Genomic DNA, 19,470 nt, shown 5'->3' on the forward strand with positions numbered 1-19,470 from the left:
ATGGAGATAAAAGCTCCTACATTACAATTAGCACAATTTTCAAAATCAGCACAAAAAACAAAACAGGACACTTATAATTCAGTGCTTCTATTTTTTTTTTTTAATATAAAAATGCTTTGTATTTACATCAAAATACAAACATTTACTCTTTAAATAATGACTTCTATGATCCAGCTGCCTTACAAGAGTGAAATCTACACAAGTTTTGTACTTGCCTCAAATTTACCAAGTCAGCAAAAAAATGTTTGGTGTCCATAACCTGAAATATTGCACTGCAGCTACAACAATGCTGTTATATAGTGTATTGTACAAGCTGTAGACATTGAAGGCAAAAATATGTGACATGGTTTATCTTTCCTAAACTGTTTAAAACTGAGGCTAAGGGATCGGTGTTCCAAATGCGTGTTTAGTTCAACATGTCCTTGGCTGCATGAAGTTGATAAGTAATGAAATAATCTTGATGATGAATTGTTCAGTCACTTTCTAATACTAAGATTCTACATGATTTGGAAGAACTTGAAACCTATGATGAGTTTACATAATGATAAAAAGTGCCATTACTCAGCAATTTTAGCATCATATCTATAATGCAAACTCTGTACCCCAAACATGTCTTGGCTGATTGAATAATTTTGACACAAGTGGAACATGTGCATAAAAACTTATTTTCCCCCAAACCATTACTTTTATAATAAAATAATGTTGTCTTTTAATATGCTCATTAAAATCCTCTAATTCAAATGGCAGCAGTTTAACACAATCAGGATGATAAACAAGTTAGACAAATTATAGCTACAAAACTTTAGTCAAATACTGTGCAGCAAAATAAGTAGATGGTGATGTATATTAGTGTGATTCCTGGACCAGAAAATGCTGGAAAAACTCCTTTGCTTTTCTTTTCTCCAAAATGTCTTGTTTTGTGGGGGACCTTAGCATTAAGGCAGCAAATATTGTGGCTGTAAACAAAACAGAAATAATATATTTTATGTTGTTCAAACACATCAGTTCAATATGAAAGGATTCACACAATGTATGTAAACTTGCAGTTGTCAGTTTCAGGTAGGTAGGTAGATAGATAGATTTTATTAATCCCATGAGGAAAATTCTTGTGTTACAGCAGCTTAGTCAGGTACAAGATACAACACACGCAAAAATATAAAATGTAAAATTATATATAAAGATATATATTGAATATAAGACAAAGAAGGAGAACTTAAATATAGAATACAATAAGTTAAATGTAGTAGTTCAGATATGAAACACAGTTGTTGATTTAACAATATTTACATCACAGTACACCTATGCAATCTGGCAGTAGATGATAAATACGAAGTTCCTTGAGAGTCTAGAAAAAAGTGTTAATGGTTGCAGTAGAGCAATGTGAAAGTGTTGTCACCGGTCACACAGTTACTCCTAGAAAGGGTTTTTTTGTAACTAAAATAACTTGGCTGTAAAAGGTTATAGTTTATTAGTATTTGCAATGCATAGTCTGAGTAAGCAGATGATGTCTAAAGACACACTGTTCAAGCCAATCAATACAGTTACTTAATTTTACAACACGTAACATAGATCAATAGGTCTTAGCAATCTAAAAGGCTTGTATTGGTGCATTGAGAGTAGTATTCTAATGTGCAAATGTGCTTAGATGAGAACATTACATATGCTCGCTGGAGCCCTGATCAGCTAATCATTATTTAAACAATCTCAATTTAATTGAGAACCCATTATAATATTCTTTTAATCTAGCATTCTGCTTTGAACTAAATAGTAAACAATAGTTAGCATTACTGCACTTAGAAAGGTCCATGTTGTTCAGGACAGAGCTCTTGAGTCAGCCATTCATTTATAAAATGAATATAATATAAAAAAAACCAACAACCCACAACTGCATATATTGTATATCCACACACATTTCAGATTTTTGTCTAATGTGTTAATATTTATTTGAAACCACTATATTTAATACACAAACACATGCATCATGTCATGTATACAATTCATGAAAATAATCTTTCAGTTCTGCTTTTCTCCAAAATGGCGATGTTCTAAGAATATAAAGAAAACTAGAAGTGAAATTGTGTTTGACCTACCTAAAATGTTGCTGTCCAGCCGATTGTGTGCAGAGTTTTTCAACAACTCCCGGAGAAATGCCGTTAAATAGTTAAAAACATTTTTATGGCACTGAGGTAACAAAGAAATAATCTAGAAACAGAAAAAAAATAGACTTTAGCTGGAGTAAGTCTTTATGTACAAATTCTAAACACAATCCACAGAATCTCTTTTCAACATATGTGCTCAAAACAATAAAAGCATCTGCATCTACATAGATTATTTTCTTAAAGAGACACAAACCTGTTTACATTGGCTGTTGCTATAACAGCAGTCCAGGCATTGTTGGTACATAGAGTAAGGGATCACTGGTTCAGGAAGGGCATCAAGGAACAGAAGCAGAGCTTCAGCCACAGAGTGATTACTTCCAGCTAGTTATTTAGTCAAGGGTACGTACAAAATATAAGTAAAACATTTGCTACACAGAATTTAATCAAAGATCATCATTATAAGCCAAAGGTGTAAAGGATACGGAGAGTGTCAAGTGAGCCTGTGTCTAAGCAATCCCTGATTTCCTCAAATTCACTGCGTAGTCCTGGCTGCTGAAAGATATCTTCCTTCAGTAGAAACACAGATAGCAACAAGTTACAATCTATTTTCACTAATAGTGTTATAAGCAAAAAAGCAGCATTCAGTTTTCTTTACTAGCCAGCATTGAGTTTTTGCTGAATTTCACCATTCTTTCTTTAATGGACTTGCTGGCAGATATGCAAGCATGTGCTCTCTCTCTCTCTCTCTCTCTCTCTCTCTCTCTCTCTCACATACACTCTCACACACAATAAGGCAGGCATCCTGACCTGTTTGCTGGCATTACGGTAGAGGTGGTCCACCATCATCCATATTTCTTTTGGAATGTCTAAAGCTTTTTCAGTGTCTGGGCTGCTCGTCTCTCTGGGTAATGAGTTCTTTCATAGAAAACACAAAATTATCAATCCAGGGTTACATACAATTACTCTTGACATTCTCCTCATATTTGCATGGCTAGGACAAGAGTGCTTTCACACTCCATCAATCTAATTGTTTACTAACATTCACTAATTTTTTTTTTACTCAAAAAAGTGACAAAGCAGAAAAATAACATTTTTGGGAATTTGGTTAACAGTTTAGGTTTTAAAAAACATTTGGATAAGCTTAGTATGACATGTCCTGTGTAACTCACTAGCTTATGGATGGTTTCCAGAGGCATGTCCTGGATGGGTTCCCTTAACTGGCAGAGCATGTGGATGGGTGAGCCGAAACAGCTTGGCAGGTAGGAGCCAGTAATGGAGATAAAGTAATCTTTGCCCCTCTCCAGGTGCAGCACAAGAATGTCCTCAAGCTGCTGCTGGCCTGAGTTCAACTCCGGAGCAGTAGAACGATTCACAAACACCTCCAGGTCAATGTCCACACTGGCCCCTACAGCCAGAAAAGAAGCTCTAAATCTCTAATAGCCACCACTTCTAATATTTAAGAGCCAGGATTACAGCTTAAAGTTTTAGTAAACTATGGTGTTAGAAGAGAAACATTTTAAATAGCCAAAAACAGATGTATTAAATGGCCTAATAAAACCATAAAGCCCTCCTTACTCATTTTCATAATTAGCTGCCTGCTATTATCCATAATGTAAAGAATTTACTAGCAACTTCCAAAAAAAGAACAATTGTTTTTATCCTCTGGTAGGATAGATGAGTAGACTTGGGGAAGATTACATTATATTTACCGCTGTACACTGGAAAAAAAAACTTTATACAAATAAGTGCCTACTACAATTACTGTAGCCAATTAGATAACTGCTTGTTCTTAATTCGATAGATAGATAGATAGATAGATAGATAGATAGATAGATAGATAGATAGATAGATAGATAGATAGATAGATAGACAGACAGACAGACAGACAGACAGACAGACAGATAGATAGATAGATAGATAGATATACAGAATCTTCACAGAAATGCTCAGCAGTGTCAAAATGTGACAACAAAATCTGAATCTACCATTATTTCAGACCACCATTATATGCAGGAATTACTTTGCAGTTATGAATTATAAACCACAATTGAGAAGTGTGCTTACCTTGGGCCACAAAGCCCTTGGGGGGGTTGGCTGTGAGCCAGGGCTTGCAGTAGGCTGGCTCATCTAGCTTCTGTATGAACTCAAACTGACATGGTACCTGTCCATCATTGTAAAGTGTCAGAGTTTGTGCTTGATGCTGCATGAATTTCACATTGCTAAAGTGGAACTGGAGGAAACATTGGAGGAAGCAAAAAATGTGTTACAGGACAATATTAGGAATATATCCAGAAACTATAAATTCATTACCACTCTCTAGGTTATACTCTTACCACATGCTGTGCCAGAGAAACTGATGGAATGCACTCATTCTCCAGCTTGTCCAGAGACCGCACAATATCCTCAAATGTCCTTTTATAGATTTCTTCATTTACTACTTTGATCTATAAAGCACATTGGTCAATTTTATTCACAACCACAAGTGTCCAAAGAAGACAAACTAAAGGCTAGGTTGCCTCTCTCACCCCTATTTTCAGCAGGGAGCTGACAGGCTTGTGGTCACTGTTTCTCACGTTCATATGACTCTGATAATTCAGCTGGGTTATGTTCTTCCCTCTCCACAGAATACGATCACACCAAGCTGGGACCCGACACTTCTCACTGAGTTTATATATGCACACAGACAGATACACTCACCTAAAGCAGTTTCTCTTGATAAAGGTTATGATAAATACAACAGAAAACACCAACTGATATAAAATCCAGATCAGATGTACTCTTACCTAGAGTCCCATTCGTCTGAGCCAGTATCATACTTGTATGTTGGTTGGAAATTGATCTCACCTTCCATGAAGCCAACAAACACAGCTTCCTCATCCATTTGCCTCTTCAACTAAATCATGCAGGCATGCACACACACACACACACACACACACACACACACACACACACTGAAAACACAACTGAGAATGTGATGTACTCACAAAAGTCTTTAGGCATTATCATTTACCTGATCATGATTGTGAAGTGTTTCAAAATCCCCTTTCAATATCAGATTCTTTACTTCGTCAACCTCAAGGTCACTTAATCGATAATTCAAATCACCAACCCACAGGACAATACTGCAGACAGAACAGAGGAAAGCCATATTATTTACAACCATATCAGGTGTGCTTAAGTGAATCTTAGGCTAAAAATAATTGGTGATGGTGAAAGTTACCTGTGCTTCATGATGGTGAGTGGAGGAAGTGTCAGGTCAAGCTGTCTGAAGAACATCCTGCTGCAAATGTCCTTGTAGTCCTGATTCCTTCTCTCGTACTCCTCTATATGAGCTGCCAGATGGGAGTTGACCACACAGATGTCTGAATTGTGAAATCTGAAGCTAACTGCTACAGCCCCTTTATTACCCTGAAAACATGGATAAAGCTTGATTGAGTACAAACAATACAAAAATTGAATTATGCTATCCTACTGTGGTGTTCTTAAAACCACCTAAACAAACCCAAACCAGTAATGTTATCATATAAAGTCACAATAGCTTTAGACACTTCCGTAGTTTATTGCAGTACATAGACAAGCATGCATACACTAAAGAACTAATCTGTGGTAGCCTCACCATTCTTCCCATGATACCTGTACCTACAGTCTCTGCCTCCACGTCAGAGATGTACTCAGCATGTTCCTTTTTCACATAGAACAGCAGCATGATCCCAACCAGCCGTACCAGCTTTATCTGTAAGACAGGTCAAACGCTCATTTGACACTGAATCAGGAAAGTGGTAGTCTTACTAAACTTTACTCACTTAAAATATTCATTTTTGTTAACGCTGCATATTTTGAAATCGGAATTTAGTTTATTCCAAACAAAATCTTTTTTTTCTTCTGGTGAAATTTAAAAACAGCAAAATTCACTGTCAGATATTTGTCATGGTGAGGGTCCTTACTAAGGCATACTTGGCATCTGGGTGAAGACCATCTGATACAGCCTTCATCCATTCTTGCTCCTTAGGGGTGTCATTAAAGAAAAATGCCTCCTTACTTAGATCAAGTTCTTGGAACCTAGTGAGAAAACTCAATGTAAATTTCCCTTATGAAGGAATCCCTTATGCTACTTATAGTGCACACTCCATATGCCAAATCCTTAGGTTACTTAGAATGAAGTCTTTGTTTTGCCAAAGATTGCAACAGTATAATGCCTACCCTACACAGTAGAGATCAGGAGGTTGAGCAGTCGAGCCCAACCACGTGTGCAAGGACTCCTTCGGTGTCTGCCCATTTACATTGTATGTACCCAGGAAAAAGCTGATGAAATAGCAAAAAAATTTAAAGATTAAAAAAACAAAAAAAAAAAAACAAATAAATACAGCTAAATTATGCACATTTATATATACATATAAATTTAGATATATGCATCAAGAATATTTCTCATGTGACATCTGAAAACAAATTACAAATAAGAAATATTCTTCACAAGCACTTTTTCTATCTGATGTCATGTGACGTCTTCTTTTATTCTGTATTTTAAATTGAAGGTTGTTTAAATTTTCTGCACAGAAAATGGATATTGTCATAAAAGAAAAAAACAAAGTCATGTATCTTCTTTACTGAAACAGATCAAACCCTTACTTGAAGTTTTCAATGTAGGTGTAAGTTTCCTCTTTTTTAAGGAGTTCACACTTGACGAGATTGTCACGCAGGCCAAACTGGGGCATGGTGAGCATCTGGGCTTTGTTGGATACAGTGTGTTGAGATGAGCGAACCAGCTCATTCCTTATTTCTGCTTTCTCTCTCCCCTGGCTGCTGCAGTGTTCAGAAATATGCATTCATCAGTAACAACCCCAAAAGTAACAGGACCTGAACCATATTTAGAGATTTACATCGACATTTATTTATCTGCCAGACACTTTTACCTCAAGTGACCTAGAATAGAGGCAGCATACACAGTTGGGAAATTTCTTTCTGCAATCTATGGTGTCTGAGAATGAGGCCACAGAAGTCAGCTTTAGCTGAATATGATGCACTTTTTCCGGTAAAAAATAATGCATCAGGTGCTGCTGCAGAGCTCATTATGTTGCAGTCATTTTTCACAGGTCAGAGACTTTATTTAATCAATGTTTTTGGAGAATTTATTCATTTATTTATTTTGAAGATATGGTGAATATGTAGTACAAGACTTGTGAATCTGTAGTACAATAACAAACTACTGTTCATAGCAATTTCTGATTTATTTAGTTTACTACAGACAAAATTGCACATTGTTTTGCACTTCTTATGACTTGGAATCTTTTGTCAATTTTTTCTTCAAATTTTGTTCAAAATATTCTGAGAATCAAACTGAACGAAGAATTATTCTTCTTTATGAAGTCAGTATCTTGAATCTAATTGGACTGTGACTACAGATTATCGTTACACCCCTACTAATAACACTGTACTGTCAAATGTAACACAAATCTAAATTTAATAAGAAAGTCAAACACTAAAGCAGCATCATATTTCAGCAGTAAAACTCTGCTATACAATCAGACCAGACACATGGCCTTTAGCCTACAGGTACTTCAATCACAAATGCTCAGCAAACACAAACATTGGAACTAGGGTTGGGCAATAAGATGACGTATTATCTTGGTATGCTTATGGGTGGAGTAGTACTCCCTGTAGTAATTGGTTCTGCTGAAAACTCACTGTTTATAAACCACAGACACTACTTGTGTAAAGTCATACGTTCTCCCAGACCAGTCTTAATCTGAAATATTATGAGTGTCACAGTTATTCAAAAATTTGCTTTGTTTAGCTCATGTATACACAAGTATTAAACAAAGTACATATTACTTATGTTTTTATCTGAATTTCAGTCTTAGGCAATATGGGCTGCCCAAAATGTGACAATATTTTAACATTTTGAACTGCTTTATGGATATTAAGCATTCTGTATAGTTAATATTGTGATTTATACCACAGCACAGTTGAATTCTTAGTTCTGATGTTGATCATTCTTTTGTTTTTTTTAATTCATTTATTTATTTAGCTCTGACAATAGTTTTAACTGCAGGGCAACTTGCGTTTTAATATATTTTCTTTTATATTGCTCATTTACTTGTATGGAAGCTCCACATAATCAAAGCTTAAGAAACCAATAAACAATTTTTTTTAAAAAAAGAACATTTATTTATATAACAAATAAACACACGAATATTGATATAGGAATTTTCTATAAGGACATGCCTATTTAACTTTTATGGAAGGAGTCTCCAGTGTCAGAACTTTGTACTGGTCAGTATGTTTTCTGTCATGAATCTTGAGAATGACTGGTTACAGCTTTTATAATGTACCCAAACTTGTTCTGTGGACATTCAATCACAATACATAACTATAATCATACAAAAAGTTCAATTTGTCACTATTTAATTATACAAATACAACTGATCATTGGCAGATTATGTTAAAAATAATCACCTTCACATCTGGTCACATCACAACACCATGTCATTGATTATTTTCCTTAAAAGAGGACATGCGTCCTTACATAACCTGTGGTGTTTATGGCTGGTCTTTGCCTATACAGTAATTTAACTTGGAATTAGAACTCATCATTTCAAGTTACCCACCTCTCATGGAGACTCTCTCCTCTTATCGTCTCTGTGCTGGAAGTGGCGTGTTTGTTTTCTTTGTGGGCTGTGTTGGATCTGTCTGTAGGAAGGATATTATCATTGATCAGACACAATGTTCAATCTAGCTAGAAAGCACATCAGTCCAGAAGAAATGCTCACAGCCCTTCCTCGTTATGCTTCATAAAGCCCTGAAGTATTGCTTCATAAAGCAATAGTTACACACTGAGAAACACTGGTCTACAGTACATAGCCAACAGTAACACTGAAACTGGGATGACTATCATGAGCTAGATCAAAAGTACACACAAACACTTCATTAAAAACATTCAAAAATGCTACCAAAAACACACAAGGAACAGAACATAAAGGAGGGATCCAAAATTCATATGGTTAATTCATGAGGTGCACCAAATCCTAATTTTAAAATAACAAGCTCTTCGATAATGTCGGACATATTTTTTTTTTTTGGGGATGCATGTCTTCCTCTCCATTCTCGGCATAGTAGCTTCACTTTTGTAGAAGGTGGGACGAGCCAAAACCAGGATCTTCAACACAAAACTCCACAACACGCTTCACTACATTCTGCTCAGCAGCAAAACGCTTACTAACCACAACACCTCTGGCTAAAATGCAAACTATAATGCTGAGACCTACTGGAATACCAGCAGCAAAGGGAATTAAAAACAAACAGCACCAGGAAGTCAAGAGTATTAGAAAGAGTTTCCTACAAGACAAAGTCCACACACAGCAAACCCTCTGTACTAGTTAAAGAAGTCAGTTTTACATGTTATGTGATAGGAGTGACAAGTGAAACCCAAGTGAAGTGCACAAAGGCACTGTTATTTACAACACACCGCCAAAAGTACTTGATCTACACACAGTATATCTGTATATCCCGTTCAGGGAAAACTTTCCTCTGGGGATAAGAGCTGCACAAACACGAGACCTGAGGTAACATTTCTGTAACACAGATAATTCTCATGTGTAGATTTTCGTTTAATCAAAACAAGAACTAAATATCCTAAGTTTTAATCGAAACGTCATCCATTGGATAGACTAAACGCCGGGATTTGAGTACGAAGTCCTGCTAATGCGATGCATATTAATGACTAATTAATTAGTTCCGGAAATCAGTGTAATTAGCTACCTAGCCAATTCGCTAGCACTAAATGGGCTCAAGGTGTAGCTATATTCTCAACAGTGCCTTAGTTTTTCTTTCGTTGTGTATTAGCATACTGTACGAGAAGCTAGTTAGCGAACTAAATTAACGTTTAAGTAAACGCATCGACGCGCTGGCTACAACCATCGTCTTAAAGCAAAAACACGTAAAGAGAATTGTACAATTTGGCGTTCATATGCTTTAAATAGTAACAAGTTCGTTACTACGCAACATTAGGCCCATTTCCTCACCACTGTATCCGCCAGCATCAGACATTTCCTTCTATTCCCATTGGCATCCCGTAGAGGGTAACGACCACAACATACTACCTGCTTCAGCCATAGAGCTGAAGTCTGAGCATGCACTGTGAAGATCAGCAACCGCAGGGATGAGTGAGCACACGGCGCAAATCAGACACGAGCAGTCGATCAACAGAGCAACCGATTTAAAAAAAACCACAACGTAATGACCCTCCACTTGAAGTAGCGGACTGTAAACCCAAGGCGGGGTTTAGACAGTGCGTTTACAGCAAGGGTTTACATTATTATTTGACACATTGTACGAAATACAATTTGGATTGCAGTATTTACAGCTGTCCTGTGAGCCTGCATCGTCCTATACTGTTCATAGATAATGGGCATTGTACCTAAAAAAAGAAGAAGATGAGACTACCAGAAGTTGGTAGACGGCTGTCTTTTGTTGCAGTGGCTCTAAAGACTTTCTAAGACTGCTGACTCCAACTCTTGACAATATTGGCTGCCCACAATCTGACAATATTTGAACGTTTTCATCTCCTTTATGGATTATTTAGTATTCTGAATAGTCAATCTTTTGTATAGCTCAAAGTCAAAGAAGCTTTATTGTCACTTCAACCATATAAAGCTGATGCAGTACACAGTGAAATGAAACAACGTTCCTCCTAGACCAAAGGTGCTACACATAACAAAAACAAAGTACAGGCGACGCAGACAAACATAGAGCTAAACATAGCGATAAAGCTAAACTATACTTAAGGTGCAATCTTTAGAAACTAGACATACAACAGAAGTGCACAGGATGACAAGACAAGACAGTGCAGACAAACAGAACATATAAAGCCGACTCTGCAAAAGAATAGTGCTGACAGTGAGTGCAAATATTAAAAGTTACATGTAAACAGGATCAATGTAAAAGTGTCAAATGTAATGTAAAGTGACATGCGTGCAAACAGGACGATTTTGTGTGTTTGTGTGTGTGCCTGTGTTCAGCACAGTACAGTTCTCTGTTGAGAGCAGTTCTTAGTTGTGTGTGTGTGGTGTGTGTGTGTGTATGCCTCCGTGTCCAGCATGTTCCCTCATTCCCTTGTATGGAAGCTCCACATAATCAAAGCTTAAGAAACCAATAAACATTTTTTTTTTTTTTTAAAGGGCTCTTATATAACAAATTAACACATATGAGTTTTCTGTAAGGACATGTCTATTTAACTTCTATAGAAGGAGTCTCCAGTGTCAGAACTTTGTACTGTTTTCTGTCATGAATCTTGAAAATGAATTGTTACAGCTGTTATAAGGTACCCAAACTTTTTCTCTGGACAAAAAGTTCTTTTACTATGTGATAGCAAAATATGGTTAAATACCTTAAAGTGCAAAGCCAGCTTAAAATAAAAAAGGCACTTTCCTATTATTAATTATTACTAACTAGACATTTGTAAAAAATAAAAAAAGAAAGAAAAATAGTCTGCTATGTTAAACAATAACCTTAACCCCTATAGATGCAAACAGACACATTTATATACATATGGTCATCCCATAAGCATTCATAATATTAAAACAGACAACAGTCTGAAAAAAGGACTAACCTCCATGTAACCTTTATGCTCTCTCTCTCTCTCTCTCTCACACACACACACTCATCTAAATGGCACTGACACTTAACTGAGTTTTTTTGTTTTTTTGATATACCAAACAACTTGGTTAGAAATTCAGATTGTTCAAATACAAATATACTCATACCAAGGTCACTGTGATCATACTGAAACACTACAATGTGGCATGCCCGTATGCTGATCTGGTTTTGTAAGGGAATTTTCACAAAAAAAACTTTCAAGAGGCCAGCTGTGATTAGCAGGAAGTCTAATTTAAATTAAAAACAAACACAGCACCTATTTTCGACTTAGTAACAGCCTCAAGATATACAATGCACAGTTAACATAGTCAAGTGACATACCACATGCCTGTCATCACAGAATAATGTCTCTCACACTATGAATCTCACACAGCTTCCTTTAAACACACAGCCTCTTCTGTCTCTGCCTGAAACTTTACGTAAAAGGACAGACTGGAGCGAAACAATAATGAACTGTAATATTGCCATCACATATGATGCTTACATAATCATAAATCTCACCTTAACTCAAATTGTAAGATATTTCGGTCCTAGCCTCCGGTTCTCTAGCCTTTTACCTACCGGGCTTTTACAAAAACTCTGTTCACTGAAAACACACCTTAAAAACCTGGCTCTACTTCTTCATTTCCGAGTGCTTAATTAGTTATTTTAAAGTCCTCATTTAATATAAAGCCTATCCAGTCTCAAGTAATAAATAAAATTCTGTCAGTGCAGCCTTTTACATGCATGCATTTAAAGGTCTGAATTCAGTTCCCTTTAATATTCATCATGCCTACTATTACAACTATTGTTTTTAAAAAAAATATTTCCACATTATAATTAAATGTGTAAATATCACTTGCCTCTTTTCTTAATCTTCCGTGTTGCACTGGGTGTTAATGATCCAGGCTCTTTAAAGTTTTTCTGGTACTTATTAAGCCAGGCAAACTTTGGTGATGATGGATACTGCTCACAGACATCTAAACATGGAGGGAAAGAACAAAAAGGAAATGAAACAAATAGGTAATGCTTTAGGGTTTAGCTGTGTGAAATATACTGCCATGACAGCACAGCATGACAGCAGGGATGCGGGAAGGGGTTTTACATCGGGGAGTGCCGGAATTTTAAGCAGCATTCATATGGCATGAGCTATGGTGTCCCACCTAAATGACAGTGAAATGCTTATTTCAGATAATCTCAGATAATGCACATAAGGGTTGAGATCGCTCTGACAATGCTTGTTCATCCACAGACAACTACAAAAACTGTTTAGCATGCATCTAGCAGATAATCAAAGTATTTAATTAATATATTTATCTTAATAGACTTACCTAGCCTTTAATGATGCCATATTGTTTTTTTTTATTGTATAGCCTTACAAATAAACTAAGACAAACAGTACAAACATTTAAGAAAATTATAAACAATATACGTTTGTGCAAATGATATTTCCATGCAAGTACATCCCTTATCCCCACTTTTCTAGGTAGAAAATACACTACTCACAGAAAGTTAAGGATATTTGGCTTTTGGGTGAAATTTATGGAAAATGTAAAAAGTTCACACTACAGTGATATTATATCATGAAAGTAGGGCATTGAAGGAGAAGCATGCCATGGTGATTTCCTCATCTCAAACAATTTATTGAAAGAAAAGCCAACAACAGTGGTGGGTATACCACAGCAAAAAATGTCAATGTCTCAATAATTTGTCATGTGCCCTTGATCATCAATTACAGCTTGACAACGATGTCTCATGCTGTTCACGAGTCGACTTATTGTCTGCTGAGGCATGGCATTCCACTCTTCTTGAAGGGTGGCCCTCAGGTCATTGAGGTTCTGGTGTGCAGGGTTACGAGCCTCGACACGGCGAATCAGCTGATCCCATAGGATTTCTATGGGATTCAGGTCTGGAGAAAGTGCAGGCCACTTCATTTGAGGTACCCCAGCCTCCAGCAGCCTCTCACCTCCCTTAAATGTGCCTGGAGTTGAATGGCATTCATCATCCAGTTTTGCAGGGCACTGTTCACAATGAAGCGGTCATCAACGTGGGATGTGGCCAAAGGACGTCCACTTCTATACCTTTCTGTGACTCTTCCAGACTCTCTGTATCTCTGTCGCAACCTGCTGATGACACTCTGTGACACTCTAAGCTCAGTGGCCACTTCCCTCTGAGAACATCCTGTTTAAAGCCTCGCAATGGCGAGGTACTGACGAGGTGTCGTCTTGGTCTCATGATGTCAAAATGTGAACAGCATGATAAAGAGGACTGTTTAAATACCAATTCTAATTGAACCAGAAAATGTATTGGTTGATTCATGGATCAAACACCAGTTGTGAATTTTGCTGTTAAGCACCTTGTTAGAGAACAGCAAGTTATGCAAAAAGTACTGAAACACTGAACAGTTGGACATGTGCATTCAAAAGTGTAGAGAAGGTCAAATTAAGTTCACTTGTAAAGGTTATAGTGCATTTTAGGTGCATCCTGGAATTTCACCCGAAAGCCGAATATCCTTAACTTTTTGTGAGTAGTGTATATTGTGCTGTATTTCTAATTGTATTTTCCCCCATTTAAATGCTGTGGTCAGCCACTTATTAACTATTTAGGGTTGTGAGTTTTGCTGGTGAAGCTTTACTAAGATTGCATAAACTTTGTTCTATTTTTTGTTTAGAAATGTGTGTAGAAATGTGTCTTATATTCAACTTTTAACAATGAGTATTATTAAAATGAGTAAATCAACCAAAAGTGAAGTCTATAGATTATTGATTAAGCAGTTATTAGAATTGTGGTGGAGTCAATTAGCTGATTCTCATTCCTTTCACCATTAAAAAACATGATTTAGAACTACTCATCATTACCACACACTATTACATACACTTTTTTCAGTCAATGGTATATCACAACAGATGCAACAGCAAAAAAGAAGCTAATTCTGAAAAAAATTGCTTAACTTGAATAGTGCTTAAACCCCTTAACAAAACCATCTAAACAATTGTCATTTCCATGTTAAATCTTATATTTGATGCTGTAAGCACAAATGTCTAAAAGTCGAAACTCTGTCAGAAACAGATTGTGCTGTACATCAGCATTTTATGTATTTCAAACATGAAAACACTCGTCGTTTATTATAAACAAATTATGTAACTCAGAAGAACACCACTTACTCTGACTCATTTTTTCATTTCTTTTCTTGCTCTCAAGCATAGAAGACAAGCACTTCCCCTTTTTAGAAATATTCTTCCTGGTGTTTCGTTTCAACCGCAAATTTCTAAAACAGACTGCAATGCTACTGCTGAGCTTGCATGTTTCTAATGTTCTTCCTGGCAATGAAAATATCTGAGTGGGATATCAGTGAGGCATCTGTGACAAAACAAATGTCCCAAAGCCTTGTCGGGTTAATAGCAGAAAAAAAAAAATCACTTTGCTTAAACTTCCTGTTTATTTAGCTTTCTGTTAGTCCAGTTTGCTCTACGTAAAAGAAAAAAAAAACCCCAAAACTAAATGAAACAACAAAAAGCCTGATGTACTTTACATAAAAACAAAAATATAATTTATGATAACTCAGTATACACATGTAGTTATAGTTATATAAGTAGTTATAAAACATCAAACCAATTCTCACCCTTGTTCTTTTCTATTTTGAGTGTTTCACCCCGCTCTTAGTCTCTGGCATGTGTCTTAACACGTGTGTGCTACATTCAGCTGCTGCCTGAGAGTAAGCATTTCCTTTTCACATTCATAAACAGACTTGCACCATTAACCAAGTAAAAAATGTAGCAGATAAACCCTGCCTCACTTCACCAAAAACTGTTTAAACATGACCAAAAGACCATTTAAGCATCATTGCCTTGTGTGAACAATTAATTAATTATTGAGCTGGAAAGAAACTGACACAACCTGGATGAAACCCACATGGATACAGACAATACATGAAACTCCCTAATGTCATAAACCTAAACATGACGTGGAAACACTACTGGCTTCTGAAATAATAACCAACGGTTGCATTTACCAAGGACATAGGAATTGTTGTAAAACGTTGTCCAAATGTCTATTTGTCTGGTTGTCTATCCAAAGATGGAAAGTGAAATCTTACCACACCAGGCTCTGTTGACTTCAGTGAGGAAGAGACGTGTGTGGGAACCGAAAGGCAACTTGAGCTCCATCTCCTCATTAAGGAATGTTACTCTAACTCGAGTATCGGCACCTTAAAGAGTACCAGGAAACAGAATGACACAGTACATTCTTTAAATATGTTCAAATTGGGCAGGACTTGATTTTAACCCTTTTTACAGGTACATTGTCAGAATGGAAATCAACTTATAAAACATTTTCAATCAGTATAAACAAAATGAATCATTTTATTGCCTCAAGTCTGTTACAAAATTTGTCAGGACACTGTAGTCTTTCAGTTTTTACCTCTGTTTGGATAATCTTACAAAAAATTTGAGAGGTTGAAACTAACGTGATCAAATTTGATATGCTTATGACCGGACATTTGGGGAATCAAAACTGCAAATGAAAAACCACAAATTCCTAAAGTCTTTAAGTATAATTTCATGTGAGTCATTCATCACCAGTGTGACAAGACTAAGAAATTAATTGCTGAATGTGGGCACTCCCAATGCAGATGAAAAAAATCCATTTTTTTGGCCTCTGGTAAAAAAGTTAAAACAAACCTGTGTACTTACCCACTACAGCAAGTTCATCAGGAGACGACACTGAAACATATAGACAGAAAGAAGACGCTAAAGCTTGTAAGTGCTAGGACCCTGCATCCGTGAATCACAGACAGCACACAGTTCTTCCATAAATCACAGCAAATTCGTAAATCACAGGCAGGAAACAGTCCACTCTAATTCTGTTACACTAATGTTAATAATGAATCTGTTTGACTGTTTAAAATGTAAGACTCATTTGTAATGAATATCTTTCTGGCACATTCGATACTAAATATTACTCACAAGCAAGTGCCAGTAATACAAACGAGGCTTGCATTCTTAATTCAGGCAGTGAACAAGAGATAAATATATGTTCCCTCATTAACAATCAACACTTAGCCTTGAAATTTGATTGCAGTGTTTGGATAATTAAATATATCTATAAGCATCAGGATTTTAATGCAAAATCCATCAGTGCATCAACAAAATGTAAGAAATTCAGTGGAAGAAACGTCAAAATGTCAGAAAATGTTATTCATAAACAATGTGTTGATGCTTACCTTCAACAACAGAAAAGTCATATGAAATGGGAATGATTTCCTGCAAAGTTACATCATTGCCAGTGATTGCCATCCTTCTATGACTGAACAGAAATAATCTGAAGAAAAAGGAAATAGAGCATATAAACAATGCATATGTACATATACAAATAGCAGATATGCTTTATTCCACTAGTATTATAAACGAATCCAACAGTACAAAATTTCTAATATTAATCTCAAATATTATGCTGACATTGAGGCTCATAATACATGCAGTTTTAATACAGTTTTTAAACATTTTACCTTTTTTATGTAACCTAGACATTATGCAATACTGTCACGGTAACACTGTATGCCTGGGCATAGCTTTCGTTTTAAGAAACAAGGAACAAGAATGTTGTGTAGATTGTGTAATCAGTGTGAAACCAGTCATCAGACAGGAAAGATAATCTTCCATTTTATCCAATGTTTGAATCGCACCAGGTTGAATGAGTCATTACAAGTTATTTTATAGACATGACCCAATCCTTAGAAATCATGACGAGTAGGTGCATGTTTACAGGGTTGTAACCTGGCTTTCATATGAACTTGTCTTTAAAGTGATGTTTTGACAGTTCTATGCCAATGATAACTTTAGTTATCTTGCTAACTTTTGTTAGCCTGCCATAATTTTTGGGTTGCTTTGTGTACATAGGTGGAAATGAGGAAAGCTCAATTAGTACAACAATCATTAAAATCTTATTCACCCATTTAACTGCACTTTTTTATCTTAACTAATGCGGTTTTAAGTCATACTGTTAGAATGCATCTGGATAACAATCTAGTATATAAACAACTTTAACTGACTGTAATTTCAATGAGTGGTAGGAACATGTACCCCGTGCAAGTTATGCCGGTAAGTGTAGCAGTGTGCTCTAAGTGTGGTGTAGAGTCTTACGCATGCTCTTTGCTGCACTCCACAAGCCCCAGAAGTCTGCTTTCTGTACCATTACGCAGCAGTAAAAGACACTGAACAGCCTGGGTAAAGCAGCTAGTTAAGGACATCGTCAGTGTTATGATGTAGAAATGTTAACTGGTTACTACAAAAAAAATAAATAAATACAACAACAACAACCAAGTTTCTGTTGAGACCAATTTTCATACTATCTGTGAACAAAAGTGCTTTTTTAAATAATTAATAAACATTGTAATTAAACATAATTAATTAACCAACGATTTAATAAACATGCTTGTGGTTGTTTACTGGCAAAATTTAGAAGCAAGGCTGAAAACTAAGTATCTACTAATATTTACAAACAGAGATCAGAGTTCAGTTATAAATACTAAGGAACATGCTGTAATTTTAGTTAATCTGCTTTATGTGGACTTTATGTCTAGATTGCATAATCATTAGTCAATGCAGGTCTATTTTAACATTTAACAAATATCAGTATGTGTTAACTGTGTAAATTAGTTAACACTGCTTATAATTCATTCATGATTATGCTTATATTTATTAAAGCAATCAGGCCCCAAGATCCTTATTTCCTACATCTGATAAAGTGCATTATTGATAATCTAGACTACAAGACAACTCTTCAGCTTAACAAACCCTAAGCAATAAAGTGTTGATATTAGTCACAAATCATTAAAGTGCTAAATAAATCTTAATTCAATAATCCTTCGATTAAGTCTAAAAAGTTTTTTTTAGTGCTCAGGCACACTGCTTCACACAGACACATGATCAAGCTTAAACATGAGCGCCTCTGTGAGGAGAACTACAGTAAGACAGCTGCTTTCTGACAGATAGCTGAGACTGGAGAAATACCAAGTGCAGAGGCTTCTTCGACCGAAACCTCCAAATATTGCAACACGGACCTTACCAAACCTAATGCAACATGTAACAAGCGTCTATTTTAGCCTCTACTACTCCTATGTGTATGTTATTATTATTATTATTATTATTATTATTATTATGAGCTGAAAACTCAGGCCTGCGTGTTGCTGAAGTGTCACTTTACTGCTGAACTATTTTTAGAAGTTGTAACTAGTTTCATATCCATAGAGAAACAACTTTAAACAAATAACAGAATTCTTTAGATTGTAAACTTAGCAACTTAGCTAGAAAAAACAAAACCAAAAAAAAAAGCTAGGATACTATAAGACAGTTTTCTCCAACATCCAGAGTCTCTTGAATCGCCACAGACTGATCCATTGCGCTCAGGCTTAGTTAAATTGGACCGTTAGCTAAAAGCGACTAGCTTGCCCAGAGCTGATAACAAACTTAAAAAAAACGTTCAAAACATTGCATTTGCAAATTCTACAACAATGTTTACAAGTTCCGTCGTCGCATAATAAGTGTGAAGCGTTTTAAATAATATGGTCTCACTCGACAGCTAAACATGACTCTGATTTTTCCAGCTGTTGCCCGTCTCCTCTCCCGCTGCTCTGCCACGCAGAGGTTTTACAAGCTGGAGATGACGTCACGCGGACTGCTAAGCCCCCGTTTACTGGCCGCAGCCGAAACGGCAGGCTGCTGTGTAACAAGTGCACTACATA

General features: G+C 36.2%; 1 protein-coding gene across 5 annotated transcripts; it reads right to left on the minus strand.

Moving 5' to 3' along the window:
* Positions 1-77: 77 nt before the first annotated feature.
* Positions 78-19,375, minus strand: inpp5b (inositol polyphosphate-5-phosphatase B). 5 transcript variants are annotated; one of them, XM_058386280.1, is made up of 23 exons: positions 19,070-19,375; positions 17,870-17,949; positions 16,951-17,048; positions 16,421-16,450; positions 15,826-15,936; positions 12,593-12,709; positions 8,705-8,786; positions 6,726-6,896; positions 6,300-6,401; positions 6,044-6,158; positions 5,716-5,832; positions 5,320-5,507; positions 5,110-5,221; positions 4,883-4,992; positions 4,625-4,760; positions 4,433-4,543; positions 4,164-4,329; positions 3,269-3,504; positions 2,907-3,014; positions 2,582-2,666; positions 2,353-2,480; positions 2,091-2,202; positions 78-956 (listed from the first exon to the last, which is right to left on the minus strand). In XM_058386280.1, exons 1-23 carry the CDS (start codon positions 19,124-19,126, stop codon positions 847-849), a joined length of 2,682 nt encoding a protein of 893 aa, XP_058242263.1. In that variant the 5' UTR covers positions 19,127-19,375; the 3' UTR covers positions 78-846. The 5 variants fall into 5 exon arrangements, with proteins under 5 accessions (XP_058242263.1, XP_058242254.1, XP_058242271.1 ...); XM_058386271.1 differs by having other exon boundaries at positions 6,726-6,899; positions 19,070-19,374; XM_058386288.1 differs by lacking the exons at positions 15,826-15,936; positions 16,421-16,450; positions 16,951-17,048; positions 17,870-17,949; positions 19,070-19,375 and adding an exon at positions 14,894-14,918 and having other exon boundaries at positions 6,726-6,899.
* Positions 19,376-19,470: the final 95 nt, after the last annotated feature.

This window comes from Hemibagrus wyckioides, linkage group LG01, assembly GCF_019097595.1.
Source record: "Hemibagrus wyckioides isolate EC202008001 linkage group LG01, SWU_Hwy_1.0, whole genome shotgun sequence".
Classification (NCBI taxonomy): Eukaryota; Metazoa; Chordata; class Actinopteri; order Siluriformes; family Bagridae; genus Hemibagrus; species Hemibagrus wyckioides.

What these genes read in the sequence shown, in the direction of transcription:
- inpp5b (XM_058386271.1), bottom strand. Translation starts at nt 19,126, where the DNA reads ATGGATCAGTCTGTGGCGATTCAAGAGACTCTGGATGTTGGAGAAAAC. An exon ending in TCAGACGAATGGGACTCTAG is followed by an intron (nt 4,761 to 4,882) that starts GTAAGAGTACAT and finishes ATATAAACTCAG; the next exon opens with TGAGAAGTGTCGGGTCCCAG. An exon ending in CAAGGGCTTTGTGGCCCAAG is followed by an intron (nt 3,505 to 4,163) that starts GTAAGCACACTT and finishes TTCTGGCTGTAG; the next exon opens with GGGCCAGTGTGGACATTGAC.